This window comes from Ascaphus truei, chromosome 2, assembly GCF_040206685.1.
Source record: "Ascaphus truei isolate aAscTru1 chromosome 2, aAscTru1.hap1, whole genome shotgun sequence".
In the NCBI taxonomy this organism is placed as follows: domain Eukaryota; kingdom Metazoa; phylum Chordata; class Amphibia; order Anura; family Ascaphidae; genus Ascaphus; species Ascaphus truei.
In genome coordinates, this window is record NC_134484.1 from 21,226,784 (window position 1) to 21,246,395 (window position 19,612).

General features: G+C 58.3%; 1 protein-coding gene across 2 annotated transcripts in view; it reads left to right on the forward strand.

Annotated features, from left to right (window-relative positions):
• The window catches only part of TRAPPC9 (trafficking protein particle complex subunit 9), a 953,009-nt gene that overhangs the window by 111,158 nt on the left and 822,239 nt on the right, over window positions 1-19,612 (forward strand). For both annotated transcript variants that reach the window (XM_075581783.1, XM_075581782.1), the window contains one exon: window positions 2,364-2,449. In XM_075581783.1, the coding sequence (XP_075437898.1) occupies window positions 2,364-2,449 (86 nt within the window). The remainder of the gene's footprint in view (window positions 1-2,363; window positions 2,450-19,612) is intronic.

The window sequence follows — 19,612 nt, forward strand, 5'->3', positions numbered from 1 at the left end:
TTTATTTCTTTTCCACATACCATAAAGAAACGCTACATTGAATGCACCTTGGAGACACGAGAAAGATGGCTACAGGCTGAGAAACAACATATTACATTGTCCTTTCGCATTGTTTTTTTATTTCCTCTATTCTCCCCGAGGTTTGACACAAAATAAAAGATCAATAATTGAATGAATTGCACACCTTCGAGAAACAATATCTATTAGTCATCACCGACATGTAACTGTTCTGTTGCATTAATTAAGAGTTGACAGTCATCGCCAAAATCAATTTGCCGGCAAATCCAAGTTCTTTATTGCTGTGCATTGCATATCTGTGTATTAACACCACCCTGTTATTATACAGGGCAATCAGATGTTTGAAGCCTATTGGTTTTTGGTTGGAAAAAGTTGCATATCCTTTGGATATTTCTGCTATCATTATTTATTTTTGCAGTATGTACCATATCAAATCCTAAAAATTCTCTTGATCGCATTTTGTAATGTATAATTATGACGAGGCATTTTTACTAGTAATTAAGAGCCTTGAAACATCATATTTGTTTATTTATTTTTTTATTATTTTTTTTCTTGTACAGTAAAAGGTGTCCTGTTCCAAAGACCTTAGAATATATATGGTACCTTAGGATCAAGGGGATAAACCGACTTTGCCCTGAAGTTGACAAACGTCTTTGTTTACACAAATAAATTAAACATTATCTGTAGACGGCATAAACGACATATGAAAGAAAATTAAATGTCACAGCTGACCTATTTAGAGCATCCCTACTCCTGTATATCTCGGTGTGATTTGCTGGTTCATGTAAACCTGCCCCTGTTGAACCTTCATGAAGGGATGCAAAACTCTGTATAGGACATTTGGTTGTGGTTATTTTGCCACAACTCACCCCGTAGCCGGAATCTGCCGGCCTTTTTGCCGGGCCACGGTGAAATGGCCGTGACCAAATGTTACATCCTGTTCAAACCTTGTTCTCCCAAAGAAGCTGTAAATCAATCCGTTGTATGTTTGCAGCTTCTCAGCTGTCTTACTTTCTGATATCCTATGTTGCATCCTCAAGAAATGATGATTTTGTTCAGGTGCTTAAAGCTGCAATTCCCCTCTGCCAGGGTGTAAGTTGCTTTGAGTTACAATGAGCTGAAGTGATACTTGCACCCATGTTAAAAATAAATATATATGGCACTTGCGTGAAGTAACATGATGATACTCCTTTCATACATGTACCTGTTTTTGAGATTGCAGCTTCTGTATGGTAACTGCCAGCTGTCACCCATAGCATGAGATTCATTCAGAGTATCAACAGGAAAAACAAAGTGGACCAGGATAATTTAATACAAATAGAAAAGAAAAAAACAGTAAAACTTGGTGCATTATTGGATAAATGAGATTCTGTGGCAGAAGACCGTTTCATTTTGTGGAACGTAACACTTTTGAACGATTTATTTTTCAGTAATCATTTGTTAAGTCACTTAAGTCATTAAGAAAAGGCCATTCCATCGAAGAAATATCATAAAAGAAAATATGTTTATAGATTAGTTAAGAATAATGGCACTGTTACACATTTGTTTGGATAAAAGTTTCCGTGTTTTGGGCTGGGGAGCGTTGGGAATAGAGATTGGATGTGTCGTTCTCTATTTGGGCTCGATTCAATGAAGATTGGTGGTGCCATTTAAAAATTGACGTACTGTACGAGATGTGGATTACGGTGATATAAATCAGAACCATGCAGCTTATTATAGACGCTCTTTACTAATGGACTACAACTTAGGCGTAGGGGAGTGTGATCATGTTTTCCCATACAGCAAGGGAAGCGTTGTTTCAGAGAAAGACAGGCCCTGCAAGTGAATGGGCCAGGGGGTGGTCTCTTACAGCAATATTTCCCCGAAGTACGGGCCATACAGTAGTTTGCAGATAGTTCTTATATTGCTGAATGTAAGTAACTACTACAGTATCTTGCGCTGCACACACTACTACTGAAGTATTGGGCTCCCTAGAACGCAACGGATATAATTGGTCTAGGTTTGATTTGGCATCAGAACAAATATATATAGGCGATTGTCTGTCTTTAGGTAGAACGAGTTCAACAGGAGCGATTGTCCTCTTGCCCATATGAAACTAAGGGGCATAGCCAAATTTGGAATATAACTGATATCACTATTTAATGGTATTTTTTCTTTTCTTTTTTGGGAGTGTTCATTTTGAGTCAGACATGATATATTCTTGATTATTAGGTATTATTCTACACTTAACAATATTATTTATAGTTTTATACTGTTATACAGAGCTATTTACAGTTTTATTCTTATCGTAATACCAGTTTTGTTAATAAACCATTGCGTGTCTCTTTCCCCCCCACCCACCCAAGATTTCCAGTGGGTACAAGGAGATGTATGTGAAGTTCAACTGATGGTCTACAACCCCATGCCTTTTGAACTGAGAGTTGAGAACATGGTAAGTTCAATGTTGTTCACATTTTTACTTGCATTATGAGCTATAGGTAAAGCTTACCAGATTGTTGAAGATCGTTTTAGGGTTGGTTCAATACGCCAGGCCCCCTGTAGTTCTTCACTGTCATTCTGTCAAGAACTCTAGAAATGGAACTCGCATCCCAGCAGATACAGAAACAGTGAATCACTTGGGGGTTGTGACTTTGTGAGCCCGAATTCCGACCTTCCAATTTTCTTACTTTGTGTCAGATACGATGAAAGTTCAAATCGGGATGAAAACCTTCGTGTCTGGTTTGCCGATTGCGGGGACCTGTGTTTCGTCTACCAATAATACATTGTTTTAGGGGATTTCTTGTATACACTGGAGGTTTGAAGGCACATGTCCTTTCCCCCCGAAGAGCTTACAATCTACTGTTTGATTCCTGAGACATGGGGGTTACTCTTTAAACTGCAGTAGGGATAATCGGGGCTCTATCGCATGAAAACGCCCATTGAAGTCAATGTGAATTTCTGTGCCGGTTGGCACTATCACAGTTGGAGTATCCCTCACCGAGAGATCAAGTGACTTGCCTGTGATCATAAGAATTGTGACACTTGCATTTACCTGCGTAAGGCTAGTCCCTCTTTGTATTTGTATGAACTGTTTTGGTGCCTGGGTTGGACTGCAGCACATTCTCAGATTATCCCATTATGATTCCTTACAGGTGCGAGTGTGTGAAACAATCCCAGTCGTTTCTTAGCCTCTGTTGGCAATATGACCTTCACAAGTGAACGCAGTGACATGAAACATCCCTGTAGTTTGTAAAATGTATCGGAGATTAAGTGCACGATAGAAAGCTTTGACGTGATTGATTAGACTTCCAGATAAGACAACATTGTTTGTTGACATGAAGAGCAAGGAGGGAGGTAGAGTCTGTCCCCAACCTTTCCCTCTGCTCTGTAAGGGGCCTATCCAGTTAAATGCCATAAGTGGATTTCCAGGTGAAAACACCTGCATTTGCATCCCGCCGCGGTATTTATTTACGCCCCTCCCCCGCCTCGCTCGTTTGTACCCGGTGAGATTGCGCGCTGGTTTCGGGTGATTTTGCACTGACGATATCTGCGTTTGCTGAGTAGGACCCCAAAGAGCTGCGAGGTATGAGAGCTTTTTTATTTTTTTATAATAAGAACTTAATTTAATTATTTACAGTATAAAGATACTCATGGTTTTCCTGAAATGTAGGGGGTCTTAACTGGGGGGGAACTTCTACATTTTTCTCTGAAAGCGTTTTCTATCAATGAACATGACAAGGTAACACAAATATTATAGTATATAAAAAAAATTTTATTTACATGAAATTTCAGGGTCTAAATTTTGGAAATTGAAGCATCTGTGAATTAAAGTTTTATATCAATATAACATGATCAGGTAGCAAAACGGCCGCAGGAGAAATAGAGCGTGACAAAAAAAGCTGTGTGTGCTGAGCACGCGCATAGTAAGTGAAACTTCTTTGTTTTTTGTCACAGAAATTTTATTTGTGATGGTGATGTTTTTAATTAAAAATCACAAAACAATTTCACTTCCAAAACACAAAAGTTTGACCACATGTTTTAGCTATTTGCACATCTATATTTATAGTAACTGAATTCTTTGTATCTGCGTGGGTCAGTCAGTGTGTGTGTGTGTCAGTCAGTGTGTCAGTCAGTGTGTTTGTGTGTGTGTGTGTGTGTGTGTCTCTCTCTGTGGTGTGTATGTCTCTCTCTGTGACCTACCCCCACCACGACGTAGCTGCGGACACGGGGAACTCTGTCTGAGTCTCCTCCCCCCGGTGGAGCTGTTGGCTGTGTTTCCTGCTGCAGCCAGCCCCCCAGCGGAGGTACGGGACATGGGAGGTGCTCGGCAGCGGGGGAGTAGGCACATCACTTGGGGGCGCATCACTGGGGTGTGTGTGTCAGTCTGTATGTGTCAGTCAGTCAGTGAGTGAGTGTGTACGTGCGTCAGTCAGTCAGTGAGTGAGTGTGTACGTGCGTCAGTCAGTGAGTGAGTGTGTACGTGCGTCAGTCAGTGTGTGTGTACGTGCGTCAGTCAGTGAGTGAGTGTGTACGTGCGTCAGTCAGTGAGTGAGTGTGTACGTGCGTCAGTGAGTGAGTGTGTATGTGCGTCAGTCAGAGAGTGAGTACGTGCGTCAGTCAGTGAGGGTGTACGTGCGTCAGTCAGTGAGTGCGTGTTTGTACGTGCGTCAGTCAGTGAGTGCGTGTGTACGTGCGTCAGTCAGTGAGTGCGTGTGTACGTGCGTCAGTCAGTGAGTGCGTGTCTACGTGCGTCAGTCAGTGAGTGCGTGTCTACGTGCGTCAGTCAGTGAGTGCGTGTGTACGTGCGTCAGTCAGTGAGTGCGTGTCTACGTGCGTCAGTCAGTGAGTGCGTGTCTACGTGCGTCAGTCAGTGAGTGCGTGTGTACGTGCGTCAGTCAGTGAGTGCGTGTGTACGTGCGTCAGTCAGTGAGTGCGTGTGTACGTGCGTCAGTCAGTGAGTGCGTGTGTACGTGCGTCAGTCAGTGAGTGCGTGTGTATGTGTGTCAGTCAGTGAGTGTGTATGTGTCAGTCAGTAAGTGAATGTGTGAGTGTATGTGTCAGTCAGTGAGTGAGTGTGTATGTGTGTCAGTCTGTGTGTGTGTGTGTCAGTCTGTGTGTGTGTGTGTCAGTGTATGCTTCCTGCGGTTTCTCGTCTGAGGATAGCTGGCCAGCTCCCCCGCAATGATCCTACTCAGGTGCCCCACGAGAAGCACTCCTCTCTCACCCCAATACCCTCCATCAGGCGGTTGAGTCTCCGGATGTGAAGCTGTAGCTCGGGGGGCAAAGAGGGCAGCTCCACGTCCCCCAGCCCCGGGATCCTCTTCTTGTCTGGCCAGCTGCAGTTGAGAGCCTGCAGGTCTCTGCCAGGTAGCAGCGGGAAGAGAGAGTAGAAGGCCGGGGCCAGGAATAGGTGCGGGGAGATCGGGATCAGCAGCAGCAGCGCCCACATCACCTCAGCCGTGAAGTTCATGTTCCCCATCCACTCCTCCAGCTGCTGGTGGCCCCCTCGGCCTCCCCGGGGCTCACCGCCATCACCAGCACGCAGTACTGGAAGGAGCTCTGGCTCACCACGTCCCGCACCACGTCCACGGCCCCCGCGGAGAGCAGCAGCAGTTCGGCGCAGCCGCACTAGTGCAGGATCTCGGCTGTGAGTAAATGTTGAGCTGGGGAGCGGGGGAGGAGGAGGAGGAGAAGGGAAAGCCGTCCTCCTCATTCACCCGGCAGCGCAAGGAGGTCTCCGAGCTGTCCGTGAGCGTCGCCAAGACTACCGCGCATGTCAGCGGGCGTGGGCAGCGGCGGCAGTTAGGAACGGCGGCGACGGACGTGTGGGAGGAATGGCATGCGCAGGGGGGCTCTGTCTGAGTCACTAGCCCGGCAGAGCGCGCGGCTGGGACAGAGAGCGGGCCTGGTCCAAGGAGCCGGTCAGCAGGTTGCCCCGGATGCCGCCCGTGCGCATCTCCACCTGGGGGAAATTGCGGACGTTAGGAGCGGCGCCAGCGGCTATCGCCGCCGCCGCCGCATGTCTGTGGCTGTGTAGGGGGAGCGGCGGCCATTAGGAGCGGCGCCGATCTGATTTGTGGAGCGGGTGTGATGTCAGTGTTGGGGTCGGGCTGAGCCAGAACACAGCCCGGCCTCAACTGCCAGCACTGACGTCACATCCGTTTCATTTCTGTCTCCACAATCCATTTTTGCCCCAGTTCGAATGAGGCGCCACTAAGGAAGTTTCACTTCAAAAATGCTGTCACAAAATTTCAGGGTACAGATATTGGAAATTGAAAGCATTTTCCTGGAATATACACGCAAAGAGCTTTTCATTAATATATTGGTGTAAAATGACTGGGCCGCGAAAAGGAAAAGAGACCGCGGCGTTACTACATTTTTTGGGCCTCCATGTAAAGCTTTTTAAAGGGCTTCCTAAATTAAAAACACAAAATAAATCTAGCGTTTCCACCGGGGTCCCCATGTCGGCGCCCCCCCCCCCTCTCTCACACACCACCTCGCTCTCACCCCCTCTATTTCTCTCTCTATCTCACACTTCTCCCCCCTTTCATCATCTACCACTCATTGTTGCCCTCTTTTGCTCACTATCCCCTTGTCTTACTCTGCCTCTCTCTCTGCCTCTCTCTCTGCCTCTCTCTCTGCCTCTCTCTCTGCCTCTCTCTTTGCCTCTCTCTCTGCCTCTCTCTCTGCCTCTCTCTCGCCTCTCTCTCTGCCTCTCTCTCGCCTCTCTCTGCCTCTCTCTCTGCCTCTCTCTTTGCCTCTCTCTCTGCCTCTCTCTCTGCCTCTCTCTCGCCTCTCTCTCTGCCTCTCTCTCGCCTCTCTCTGCCTCTCTCTCGCCTCTCTCTGCCTCTCTCTCGCCTCTGCCTCTCTCTCTGCCTCTCTCTCTGCCTCTCTCTCTGCCTCTCTCTGCCTCTCTCTCTGCCTCTCTCTCTGCCTCTCTCTCTGCCTCTCTCTCTGCCTCTCTCTCTGCCTCTCTCTCTGCCTCTCTCTCTGCCTCTCTCTTTGCCTCTCTCTCTGCCTCTCTCTCTGCCTCTCTCTCTGCCTCTCTCTCTGCCTCTCTCTCTGCCTCTCTCTTTGCCTCTCTCTCTGCCTCTCTCTCGCCTCTCTCTGCCTCTCTCTCGCCTCTCTCTGCCTCTCTCTCGCCTCTGCCTCTCTCTCTGCCTCTCTCTCTGCCTCTCTCTCTGCCTCTCTCTCTGCCTCTCTCTCTGCCTCTCTCTCTGCCTCTCTCTCTGCCTCTCTCTCTGCCTCTCTCTTTGCCTCTCTCTCTGCCTCTCTCTCGCCTCTCTCTGCCTCTCTCTCGCCTCTGCCTCTCTCTCTGCCTCTCTCTCGCCTCTCTCTCGCCTCTCCCTCTCTCTCGCCTCTCCCTCTCTCTCGTCTCTCTCTCGCCTCTCTCTCTCTCCCTCCTCACTCAACCCCACTCCTCACACCTCCCCATTACACACTCAATTTCCCTCCCACTCAATTCCCCTCCCCACACACAATTCCCCTCCCCCACTCACACTACTCCTGCTCCCACACGTACACACACATTTCCCCCTCCCACACGCACACACTCATTTCCCCCTCCCACACGCACACACTCATTTCCCCCTCCCACACGCACACACTCATTTCCCCCTCCCACACGCACACTCAATTCCCCCTCCCACGCGCACACTCAATTCCTCCTCCCACGCGCACAAGCAATTCCCCCTCCCACGCGCACACGCAATTCCCACGCGCACACGCAATTCCCCCTCCCACGCGCACACGCACTCTTTCCCCTCCCACGCGCACACGCACTCTTTCCCCTCCCACGCGCACACGCACTCTTTCCCCTCCCACGCGCACACGCACTCTTTCCCCTCCCACGCGTACACGCACTCTTTCCCCTCCCACGCGCACACGCACTCTTTCCCCTCCCAGCAGCACACGCACTCTTTCCCCTCCCACGCGCACACGCACTCTTTCCCCTCCCACGCGCACACGCACTCTTTCCCCTCCCACGCGCACACGCACTCTTTCCCCTCCCACGCGCACACGCACTCTTTCCCCTCCCACGCGCACACGCACTCTTTCCCCTCCCACGCGCACACGCACTCTTTCCCCTCCCACGCGCACACGCACTCTTTCCCCTCCCACGCGTACACACACTCTTTCCCCTCCCACGCGTACATGCACTCTTTCCCCTCCCACGCGCACACACACTCTTTCCCCTCCCACGCGTACATGCACTCTTTCCCCTCCCACACGCACACGCACTCTTTCCCCTCCCACACGCACACGCACTCTTTCCCCTCCCACGCGTACACGCACTCTTTCCCCTCCCACACGCACTCTTTCCCCTCCCACGCGCACACGCACTCTTTCCCCTCCCACGCGTACATGCACTCTTTCCCCTCCCACGCGTACACGCACTCTTTCCCCTCCCACGCGCACACGCACTCTTTCCCCTCCCACGCGCACACGCACTCTTTCCCCTCCCACACGCACACGCACTCTTTCCCCTCCCACACGCACACGCACTCTTTCCCCTCCCACGCGTACACGCACTCTTTCCCCTCCCACACGCACTCTTTCCCCTCCCACGCGCACACGCACTCTTTCCCCTCCCACGCGTACACGCACTCTTTCCACTCCCACGCGCACACGCACTCTTTCCCCTCCCACGCGCACACGCACTCTTTCCCCTCCCACGCGTACACGCACTCTTTCCCCTCCCACGCGCACACGCACTCTTTCCCCTCCCACGCGTACACGCACTCTTTCCCCTCCCACGCGCACACGCACTCTTTCCCCTCCCACGCGCACACGCACTCTTTCCCCTCCCACGCGTACATGCACTCTTTCCCCTCCCACGCGTACACGCACTCTTTCCCCTCCCACGCGCACACGCACTCTTTCCCCTCCCACGCGCACGCGCACTCTTTCCCCTCCCACGCGTACACACACTCTTTCCCCTCCCACGCGTACACGCACTCTTTCCCCTCCCACGCGCACACGCACTCTTTCCCCTCCCACGCGCACGCGCACTCTTTCCCCTCCCACGCGCACACGCACTCTTTCCCCTCCCACGCGCACACGCACTCTTTCCCCTCCCACGCGTACACGCACTCTTTCCCCTCCCACGCGCACACGCACTCTTTCCCCTCCCACGCGCACGCGCACTCTTTCCCCTCCCACGCGTACACGCACTCTTTCCCCTCCCACGCGCACACGCACTCTTTCCCCTCCCACGCGCACACGCACTCTTTCCCCTCCCACGCGCACGCGCACTCTTTCCCCTCCCACGCGCACACGCACTCTTTCCCCTCCCACGCGTACACACACTCTTTCCCCTCCCACGCGCACACGCACTCTTTCCCCTCCCACGCGCACACGCACTCTTTCCCCTCCCACGCGCACACGCACTCTTTCCCCTCCCACGCGTACACGCACTCTTTCCCCTCCCACGCGCACACGCACTCTTTCCCCTCCCACGCGCACACGCACTCTTTCCCCTCCCACGCGCACACGCACTCTTTCCCCTCCCACGCGCACACGCACTCTTTCCCCTCCCACGCGTACATGCACTCTTTCCCCTCCCACGCGCACACGCACTCTTTCCCCTCCCACGCGTACACACACTCTTTCCACTCCCACGCGCACACGCACTCTTTCCCCTCCCACGCGCACACGCACTCTTTCCCCTCCCACATGTACACGCACTCTTTCCACTCCCACGCGTACACACACTCTTTCCCCTCCCACGCGCACACGCACTCTTTCCCCTCCCACATGTACACGCACTCTTTCCCCTCCCACGCGTACACGCACTCTTTCCCCTCCCACGCGCACACGCACTCTTTCCCCTCCCACGCGCACGCGCACTCTTTCCCCTCCCACGCGCACACGCACTCTTTCCCCTCCCACGCGCACACGCACTCTTTCCCCTCCCACGCGCACACTCACTCTTTCCACTCCCACGCGTACACGCACTCTTTCCCCTCCCACGCGCACACGCACTCTTTCCCCTCCCACATGTACACGCACTCTTTCCCCTCCCACGCGTACACACACTCTTTCCCCTCCCACGCGCACACGCACTCTTTCCCCTCCCACGCGCACACGCACTCTTTCCCCTCCCACGCGTACATGCACTCTTTCCCCTCCCACGCGCACACGCACTCTTTCCCCTCCCACATGTACACGCACTCTTTCCACTCCCACGCGCACACGCACTCTTTCCCCTCCCACGCGCACACGCACTCTTTCCCCTCCCACGCGCACACGCACTCTTTCCCCTCCCACGCGTACACGCACTCTTTCCCCTCCCACGCGCACACGCACTCTTTCCCCTCCCACGCGTACACACACTCTTTCCCCTCCCACGCGTACACGCACTCTTTCCCCTCCCACGCGTACATGCACTCTTTCCCCTCCCACGCGCACACGCACTCTTTCCCCTCCCACGCGTACACACACTCTTTCCCCTCCCACGCGCACACGCACTCTTTCCCCTCCCACGCGCACACGCACTCTTTCCCCTCCCACGCGCACACGCACTCTTTCCCCTCCCACACGCACACGCACTCTTTCCCCTCCCACGCGCACACGCACTCTTTCCCCTCCCACGCGTACACGCACTCTTTCCCCTCCCAGCAGCACACGCACTCTTTCCCCTCCCACGCGCACACGCACTCTTTCCCCTCCCACGCGCACACGCACTCTTTCCCCTCCCACGCGCACACGCACTCTTTCCCCTCCCACGCGCACACGCACTCTTTCCCCTCCCACGCGTACATGCACTCTTTCCCCTCCCACGCGCACACGCACTCTTTCCCCTCCCACGCGTACACACACTCTTTCCCCTCCCACGCGCACACGCACTCTTTCCCCTCCCACGCGCACACGCACTCTTTCCCCTCCCACGCGCACACGCACTCTTTCCCCTCCCACACGCACACGCACTCTTTCCCCTCCCACGCGTACACGCACTCTTTCCCCTCCCAGCAGCACACGCACTCTTTCCCCTCCCACGCGCACACGCACTCTTTCCCCTCCCACGCGCACACGCACTCTTTCCCCTCCCACGCGCACACGCACTCTTTCCCCTCCCACGCGCACACGCACTCTTTCCCCTCCCACGCGCACACGCACTCTTTCCCCTCCCACGCGCACACGCACTCTTTCCCCTCCCACGCGCACACGCACTCTTTCCCCTCCCACGCGCACACGCACTCTTTCCCCTCCCACGCGCACACGCACTCTTTCCCCTCCCACGCGCACACGCACTCTTTCCCCTCCCACGCGCACACGCACTCTTTCCCCTCCCACGCGCACACGCACTCTTTCCCCTCCCACGCGCACACGCACTCTTTCCCCTCCCACGCGCACACGCACTCTTTCCCCTCCCACGCGCACACGCACTCTTTCCCCTCCCACGCGCACACGCACTCTTTCCCCTCCCACGCGCACACGCACTCTTTCCCCTCCCACGCATACATGCACTCTTTCCCCTCCCACGCGCACACGCACTCTTTCCCCTCCCACGCGCACACGCACTCTTTCCCCTCCCACGCGTACACACACTCTTTCCCCTCCCACGCGCACACGCACTCTTTCCCCTCCCACGCGCACACGCACTCTTTCCCCTCCCACGCGCACGCGCACTCTTTCCCCTCCCACGCGTACACACACTCTTTCCCCTCCCACGCGTACACGCACTCTTTCCCCTCCCACGCGCACACACACTCTTTCCCCTCCCACGCGCACACGCACTCTTTCCCCTCCCACGCGCACACGCACTCTTTCCCCTCCCACGCGCACACGCACTCTTCCCCCTCCCACGCGCACACGCACTCTTTCCCCTCCCACGCGCACACGCACTCTTTCCCCTCCCACGCGCACACGCACTCTTTCCCCTCCCACGCGCACACGCACTCTTTCCCCTCCCACGCGCACACGCACTCTTTCCCCTCCCACGCGCACACGCACTCTTTCCCCTCCCACGCGTACACGCACTCTTTCCCCTCCCACGCGCACACGCACTCTTTCCCCTCCCACGCGCACACGCACTCTTTCCCCTCCCACGCGCACACGCACTCTTTCCCCTCCCACGCGCACACGCACTCTTTCCCCTCCCACGCGCACACGCACTCTTTCCCCTCCCACGCGCACACGCACTCTTTCCCCTCCCACGCGCACACGCACTCTTTCCCCTCCCACGCGCACACGCACTCTTTCCCCTCCCACGCGCACACGCACTCTTTCCCCTCCCACGCGCACACGCACTCTTTCCCCTCCCACGCGTACACGCACTCTTTCCCCTCCCACGCGCACACGCACTCTTTCCCCTCCCACGCGCACACGCACTCTTTCCCCTCCCACGCGTACACGCACTCTTTCCCCTCCCACGCGCACACGCACTCTTTCCCCTCCCACGCGCACACGCACTCTTTCCCCTCCCACGCGCACACGCACTCTTTCCCCTCCCACGCGCACACGCACTCTTCCCCCTCCCACGCGCACACGCACTCTTTCCCCTCCCACGCGCACACGCACTCTTTCCCCTCCCACGCGCACACGCACTCTTTCCCCTCCCACGCGCACACGCACTCTTTCCCCTCCCACGCGCACACGCACTCTTCCCCCTCCCACGCGCACACGCACTCTTTCCCCTCCCACGCGCACACGCACTCTTTCCCCTCCCACGCGCACACGCACTCTTTCCCCTCCCACGCGCACACGCACTCTTTCCCCTCCCACGCGCACACGCACTCTTTCCCCTCCCACGCGCACACGCACTCTTTCCCCTCCCACGCGCACACGCACTCTTTCCCCTCCCACGCGTACACGCACTCTTTCCCCTCCCACGCGCACACGCACTCTTTCCCCTCCCACGCGCACACGCACTCTTTCCCCTCCCACGCGCACACGCACTCTTTCCCCTCCCACGCGCACACGCACTCTTTCCCCTCCCACGCGCACACGCACTCTTTCCCCTCCCACGCGCACACGCACTCTTTCCCCTCCCACGCGCACACGCACTCTTTCCCCTCCCACGCGCACACGCACTCTTTCCCCTCCCACGCGCACCCTCCCACGCGCACACACACTCTTTCCCCTCCCACGCGCACACGCACTCTTTCCCCTCCCACGCGTACACGCACTCTTTCCCCTCCCACGCGCACACGCACTCTTTCCCCTCCCACGCGCACACGCACTCTTTCCCCTCCCACGCGCACACGCACTCTTTCCCCTCCCACGCGCACACGCACTCTTTCCCCTCCCACGCGCACACACACACTTTCCCCTCCCACGCGCACACGCACTCTTTCCCCTCCCACGCGCACACGCACTCTTTCCCCTCCCACGCGCACACGCACTCTTTCCCCTCCCACGCGCACACGCACTCTTTCCCCTCCCACGCGCACACGCACTCTTTCCCCTCCCACGCGCACACGCACTCTTTCCCCTCCCACGCGCACACGCACTCTTTCCCCTCCCACGCGCACACACACTCTTTCCCCTCCCACGCGCACACGCACTCTTTCCCCTCCCACGCGCACACACACTCTTTCCCCTCCCACGCGCACACGCACTCTTTCCCCTCCCACGCGCACACGCACTCTTTCCCCTCCCACGCGCACACGCACTCTTTCCCCTCCCACGCGCACACGCACTCTTCCCCCTCCCACGCGCACACGCACTCTTTCCCCTCCCACGCGCACACGCACTCTTTCCCCTCCCACGCGCACACACACTCTTTCCCCTCCCACGCGTACATGCACTCTTTCCCCTCCCACGCGCACACACACTCTTTCCCCTCCCACGCGCACACGCACTCTTTCCCCTCCCACGCGCACACGCACTCTTTCCCCTCCCACGCGCACACGCACTCTTTCCCCTCCCACGCGCACACGCACTCTTTCCCCTCCCACGCGCACACGCACTCTTTCCCCTCCCACGCGCACACGCACTCTTTCCCCTCCCACGCGTACACGCACTCTTTCCCCTCCCACGCGTACACACACTCTTTCCCCTCCCACGCGCACACGCACTCTTTCCCCTCCCACGCGCACACACACTCTTTCCCCTCCCACGCGCACACGCACTCTTTCCCCTCCCACGCGCACACGCACTCTTTCCCCTCCCACGCGCACACACACTCTTTCCCCTCCCACGCGCACACACACTCTTTCCCCTCATACGCACTCTTTCCCCTCCCACGCGCACACGCACTCTTTCCCCTCCCACGCGCACACGCACTCTTTCCCCTCCCACGCGCACACACACTCTTTCCCCTCCCACGCGTACATGCACTCTTTCCACTCCCACGCGTACATGCACTCTTTCCCCTCCCACGCGCACACCCACTCTTTCCCCTCCCACGCGCACATGCACTCTTTCCCCTCCCACGCGCACACGCACTCTTTCCCCTCCCACGCGCACACGCACTCTTTCCCCTCCCACGCGCACACGCACTCTTTCCCCTCCCACGCGCACACGCACTCTTTCCCCTCCCACGCGCACACGCACTCTTTCCCTCCCACGCGCACACGCACTCTTTCCCCTCCCACGCGCACATGCACTCTTTCCCCTCCCACGCGCACACGCACTCTTTCCCCTCCCACGCGCACACGCACTCTTTCCCCTCCCACGCGCACACACACTCTTTCCCCTCCCACGCGCACACGCACTCTTTCCCCTCCCACGCGCACACGCACTCTTTCCCCTCCCACGCGCACACACACTCTTTCCCCTCCCACGCACTCTTTCCCCTCCCACGCGCACACGCACTCTTTCCCCTCCACGCGCACACGCACTCTTTCCCCTCCCACGCGCACATGCACTCTTTCCCCTCCCACGCGTACATGCACTCTTTCCACTCCACGCGTACATGCACTCTTTCCCCTCCCACGCGCACACCCACTCTTTCCCCTCCACGCGCACATGCACTCTTTCCCCTCCCACGCGCACACGCACTCTTTCCCCTCCCACGCGCACACGCACTCTTTCCCCTCCCACGCGCACACGCACTCTTTCCCCTCCCACGCGCACACGCACTCTTTCCCCTCCCACGCGCACACGCACTCTTTCCCCTCCACGCGCACACACACTCTTTCCCCTCCCACGCGCACATGCACTCTTTCCCCTCCCACGCGCACACGCACTCTTTCCCCTCCCACGCGCACACGCACTCTTTCCCCTCCCACGCGTACATGCACTCTTTCCCCTCCACGCGCACACGCACTCTTTCCCCTCCCACGCGCACACGCACTCTTTCCCCTCCCACGCGCACACACACTCTTTCCCCTCCCACGCGCACACGCACTCTTTCCCCTCCCACGCGCACACGCACTCTTTCCCCTCCCACGCGTACACGCACTCTTTCCCCTCCCACGCGCACACTAACTCTTTCCCCTCCCACGCGCACACGCACTCTTTCCCCTCCCACGCGCACACGCACTCTTTCCCCTCCCACGTGCACACGCACTCTTTCCCCTCCCACGGGCACACGCACTCTTTCCCCTCCCACGCGCACACGCACTCTTTCCCCTCCCACGCGCACACGCACTCTTTCCCCTCCCACGCGTACACACACTCTTTCCCCTCCCACGCGCACGCGCACTCTTTCCCCTCCCACGCGCACACGCACTCTTTCCCCTCCCACGCGCACAGCGCACTCTTTCCCCTCCCACGCGCACGCGCACTCTTTCCCCTCCCACGCGTACACGCACTCTTTCCCCTCCCACGCGCACACGCACTCTTTCCCCTCCCACGCGCACACGCACTCTTTCCCCTCCCACGCGCACACGCACTCTTTCCCCTCCCACGCGCACACGCACTCTTTCCCCTCCCACGCGTACATGCACTCTTTCCCCTCCCACGCGCACACGCACTCTTTCCCCTCCCACGCGCACACGCACTCTTTCCCCTCCCACGCGCACACGCACTCTTTCCCCTCCCACGCGCACACGCACTCTTTCCCCTCCCACGCGCACACGCACTCTTTCCCCTCCCACGCGTACACGCACTCTTTCCCTCCCACGCGCACACTCACTCTTTCCCCTCCCACGCGCACACGCACTCTTTCCCCTCCCACGCGCACACGCACTCTTTCCCCTCCCACGCGCACACGCACTCTTTCCCCTCCCACGCGCACACGCACTCTTTCCCCTCCCACGCGCACACGCACTCTTTCCCCTCCCACGCGCACACGCACTCTTTCCCCTCCCACGCGCACACGCACTCTTTCCCCTCCCACGCGCACACGCACTCTTTCCCCTCCCACGCGCACACGCACTCTTTCCCCTCCCACGCGCACACGCACTCTTTCCCCTCCCACGCGCACACGCACTCTTTCCCCTCCCACGCGCACACGCACTCTTTCCCCTCCCACGCGCACACGCACTCTTTCCCCTCCCACGCGCACACGCACTCTTTCCCCTCCCACGCGCACACGCACTCTTTCCCCTCCCACGCGCACACGCACTCTTTCCCCTCCCACGCGCACACGCACTCTTTCCCCTCCCACGCGCACACGCACTCTTTCCCCTCCCACGCGCACACGCACTCTTTCCCCTCCCACGCGTACATGCACTCTTTCCCCTCCCACGCGTACACGCACTCTTTCCCCTCCCACGCGTACACGCACTCTTTCCCCTCCCACGCGCACACGCACTCTTTCCCCTCCCACGCGCACACGCACTCTTTCCCCTCCCACGCGCACACGCACTCTTTCCCCTCCCACGCGTACACGCACTCTTTCCCCTCCCACGCGTACACGCACTCTTTCCCCTCCCACGCGCACACGCACTCTTTCCCCTCCCACGCGCACACGCACTCTTTCCCCTCCCACGCGCACACGCACTCTTTCCCCTCCCACGCGCACACGCACTCTTTCCCCTCCCACGCGTACACGCACTCTTTCCCCTCCCACGCGTACACGCACTCTTTCCCCTCCCACGCGTACACGCACTCTTTCCCCTCCCACGCGTACACGCACTCTTTCCCCTCCCACGCGCACACGCACTCTTTCCCCTCCCACGCGCACACGCACTCTTTCCCCTCCCACGCGCACACGCACTCTTTCCCCTCCCACGCGCACACGCACTCTTTCCCCTCCCACGCGCACACGCACTCTTTCCCCTCCCACGCGCACACGCACTCTTTCCCCTCCCACGCGCACACGCACTCTTTCCCCTCCCACGCGCACACGCACTCTTTCCCCTCCCACGCGCACACGCACTCTTTCCCCTCCCACGCGCACACGCACTCTTTCCCCTCCCACGCGCACACGCACTCTTTCCCCTCCCACGCGCACACGCACTCTTTCCCCTCCCACGCGTACATGCACTCTTTCCCCTCCCACGCGCACACGCACTCTTTCCCCTCCCACGCGCACACGCACTCTTTCCCCTCCCACGCGCACACGCACTCTTTCCCCTCCCACGCGCACACGCACTCTTTCCCCTCCCACGCGCACACGCACTCTTTCCCCTCCCACGCGCACACGCACTCTTTCCCCTCCCACGCGTACATGCACTCTTTCCCCTCCCACGCGCACACGCACTCTTTCCCCTCCCACGCGTACACGCACTCTTTCCCCTCCCACGCGCACACGCACTCTTTCCCCTCCCACGCGCACACGCACTCTTTCCCCTCCCACGCGTACACGCACTCTTTCCCCTCCCACGCGTACACGCACTCTTTCCCCTCCCACGCGCACACGCACTCTTTCCCCTCCCACGCGCACACGCACTCTTTCCCCTCCCACGCGTACACGCACTCTTTCCCCTCCCACGCGCACACGCACTCTTTCCCCTCCCACGCGTACACGCACTCTTTCCCCTCCCACGCGTACACGCACTCTTTCCCCTCCCACGCGCACACGCACTCTTTCCCCTCCCACGCGCACACGCACTCTTTCCCCTCCCACGCGCACACGCACTCTTTCCCCTCCCACGCGCACACGCACTCTTTCCCCTCCCACGCGTACACGCACTCTTTCCCCTCCCACGCGCACACGCACTCTTTCCCCTCCCACGCGCACACGCACTCTTTCCCCTCCCACGCGTACACGCACTCTTTCCCCTCCCACGCGCACACGCACTCTTTCCCCTCCCACGCGTACACGCACTCTTTCCCCTCCCACGCGCACACGCACTCTTTCCCCTCCCACGCGTACACGCACTCTTTCCCCTCCCACGCGCACACACACTCTTTCCCCTCCCACGCGCACACGCACTCTTTCCCCTCCTACGCGCACACGCACTCTTTCCCCTCCCACGCGCACACGCACTCTTTCCCCTCCCACGCGTACACGCACTCTTTCCCCTCCCACGCGCACACGCACTCTTTCCCCTCCCACGCGCACACGCACTCTTTCCCCTCCCACGCGCACACGCACTCTTTCCCCTCCCACGCGCACACGCACTCTTTCCCCTCCCACGCGCACACGCACTCTTTCCCCTCCCACGCGCACACGCACTCTTTCCCCTCCCACGCGCACACGCACTCTTTCCCCTCCCACGCGCACACGCACTCTTTCCCCTCCCACGCGCACACGCACTCTTTCCCCTCCCACGCGCACACGCACTCTTTCCCCTCCCACGCGCACACGCACTCTTTCCCCTCCCACGCGCACACGCACTCTTTCCCCTCCCACGCGCACACGCACTCTTTCCCCTCCCACGCGCACACGCACTCTTTCCCCTCCCACGCGCACACGCACTCTTTCCCCTCCCACGCGCACACGCACTCTTTCCCCTCCCACGCGCACACGCACTCTTTCCCCTCCCACGCGCACACGCACTCTTTCCCCTCCCACGCGTACATGCACTCTTTCCCCTCCCACGCGCACATGCACTCTTTCCCCTCCCACGCGTACATGCACTCTTTCACCTCCCACGCGTACATGCACTCTTTCCCCTCCCACGCGCACACGCACTCTTTCCCCTCCCACGCGCACACGCACTCTTTCCCCTCCCACGCGTACACGCACTCTTTCCCCTCCCACGCGCACACGCACTCTTTCCCCTCCCACGCGTACATGCACTCTTTCCCCTCCCACGCGCACACGCACTCTTTCCCCTCCCACGCGCACACGCACTCTTTCCCCTCCCACGCGCACACGCACTCTTTCCCCTCCCACGCGCACACGCACTCTTTCCCCTCCCACGCGCACACGCACTCTTTCCCCTCCCACGCGCACACGCACTCTTTCCCCTCCCACGCGCACACGCACTCTTTCCCCTCCCACGCGCACACGCACTCTTTCCCCTCCCACGCGCACACGCACTCTTTCCCCTCCCACGCGTACACGCACTCTTTCCCCTCCCACGCGCACACGCACTCTTTCCCCTCCCACGCGCACACGCACTCTTTCCCCTCCCACGCGCACACGCACTCTTTCCCCTCCCACGCGTACACGCACTCTTTCCCCTCCCACGCGTACATGCACTCTTTCCCCTCCCACGCGCACACGCACTCTTTCCCCTCCCACGCGCACACGCACTCTTTCCCCTCCCACGCGCACACGCACTCTTTCCCCTCCCACGCGCACACGCACTCTTTCCCCTCCCACGCGCACACGCACTCTTTCCCCTCCCACGCGCACACGCACTCTTTCCCCTCCCACGCGCACACGCAC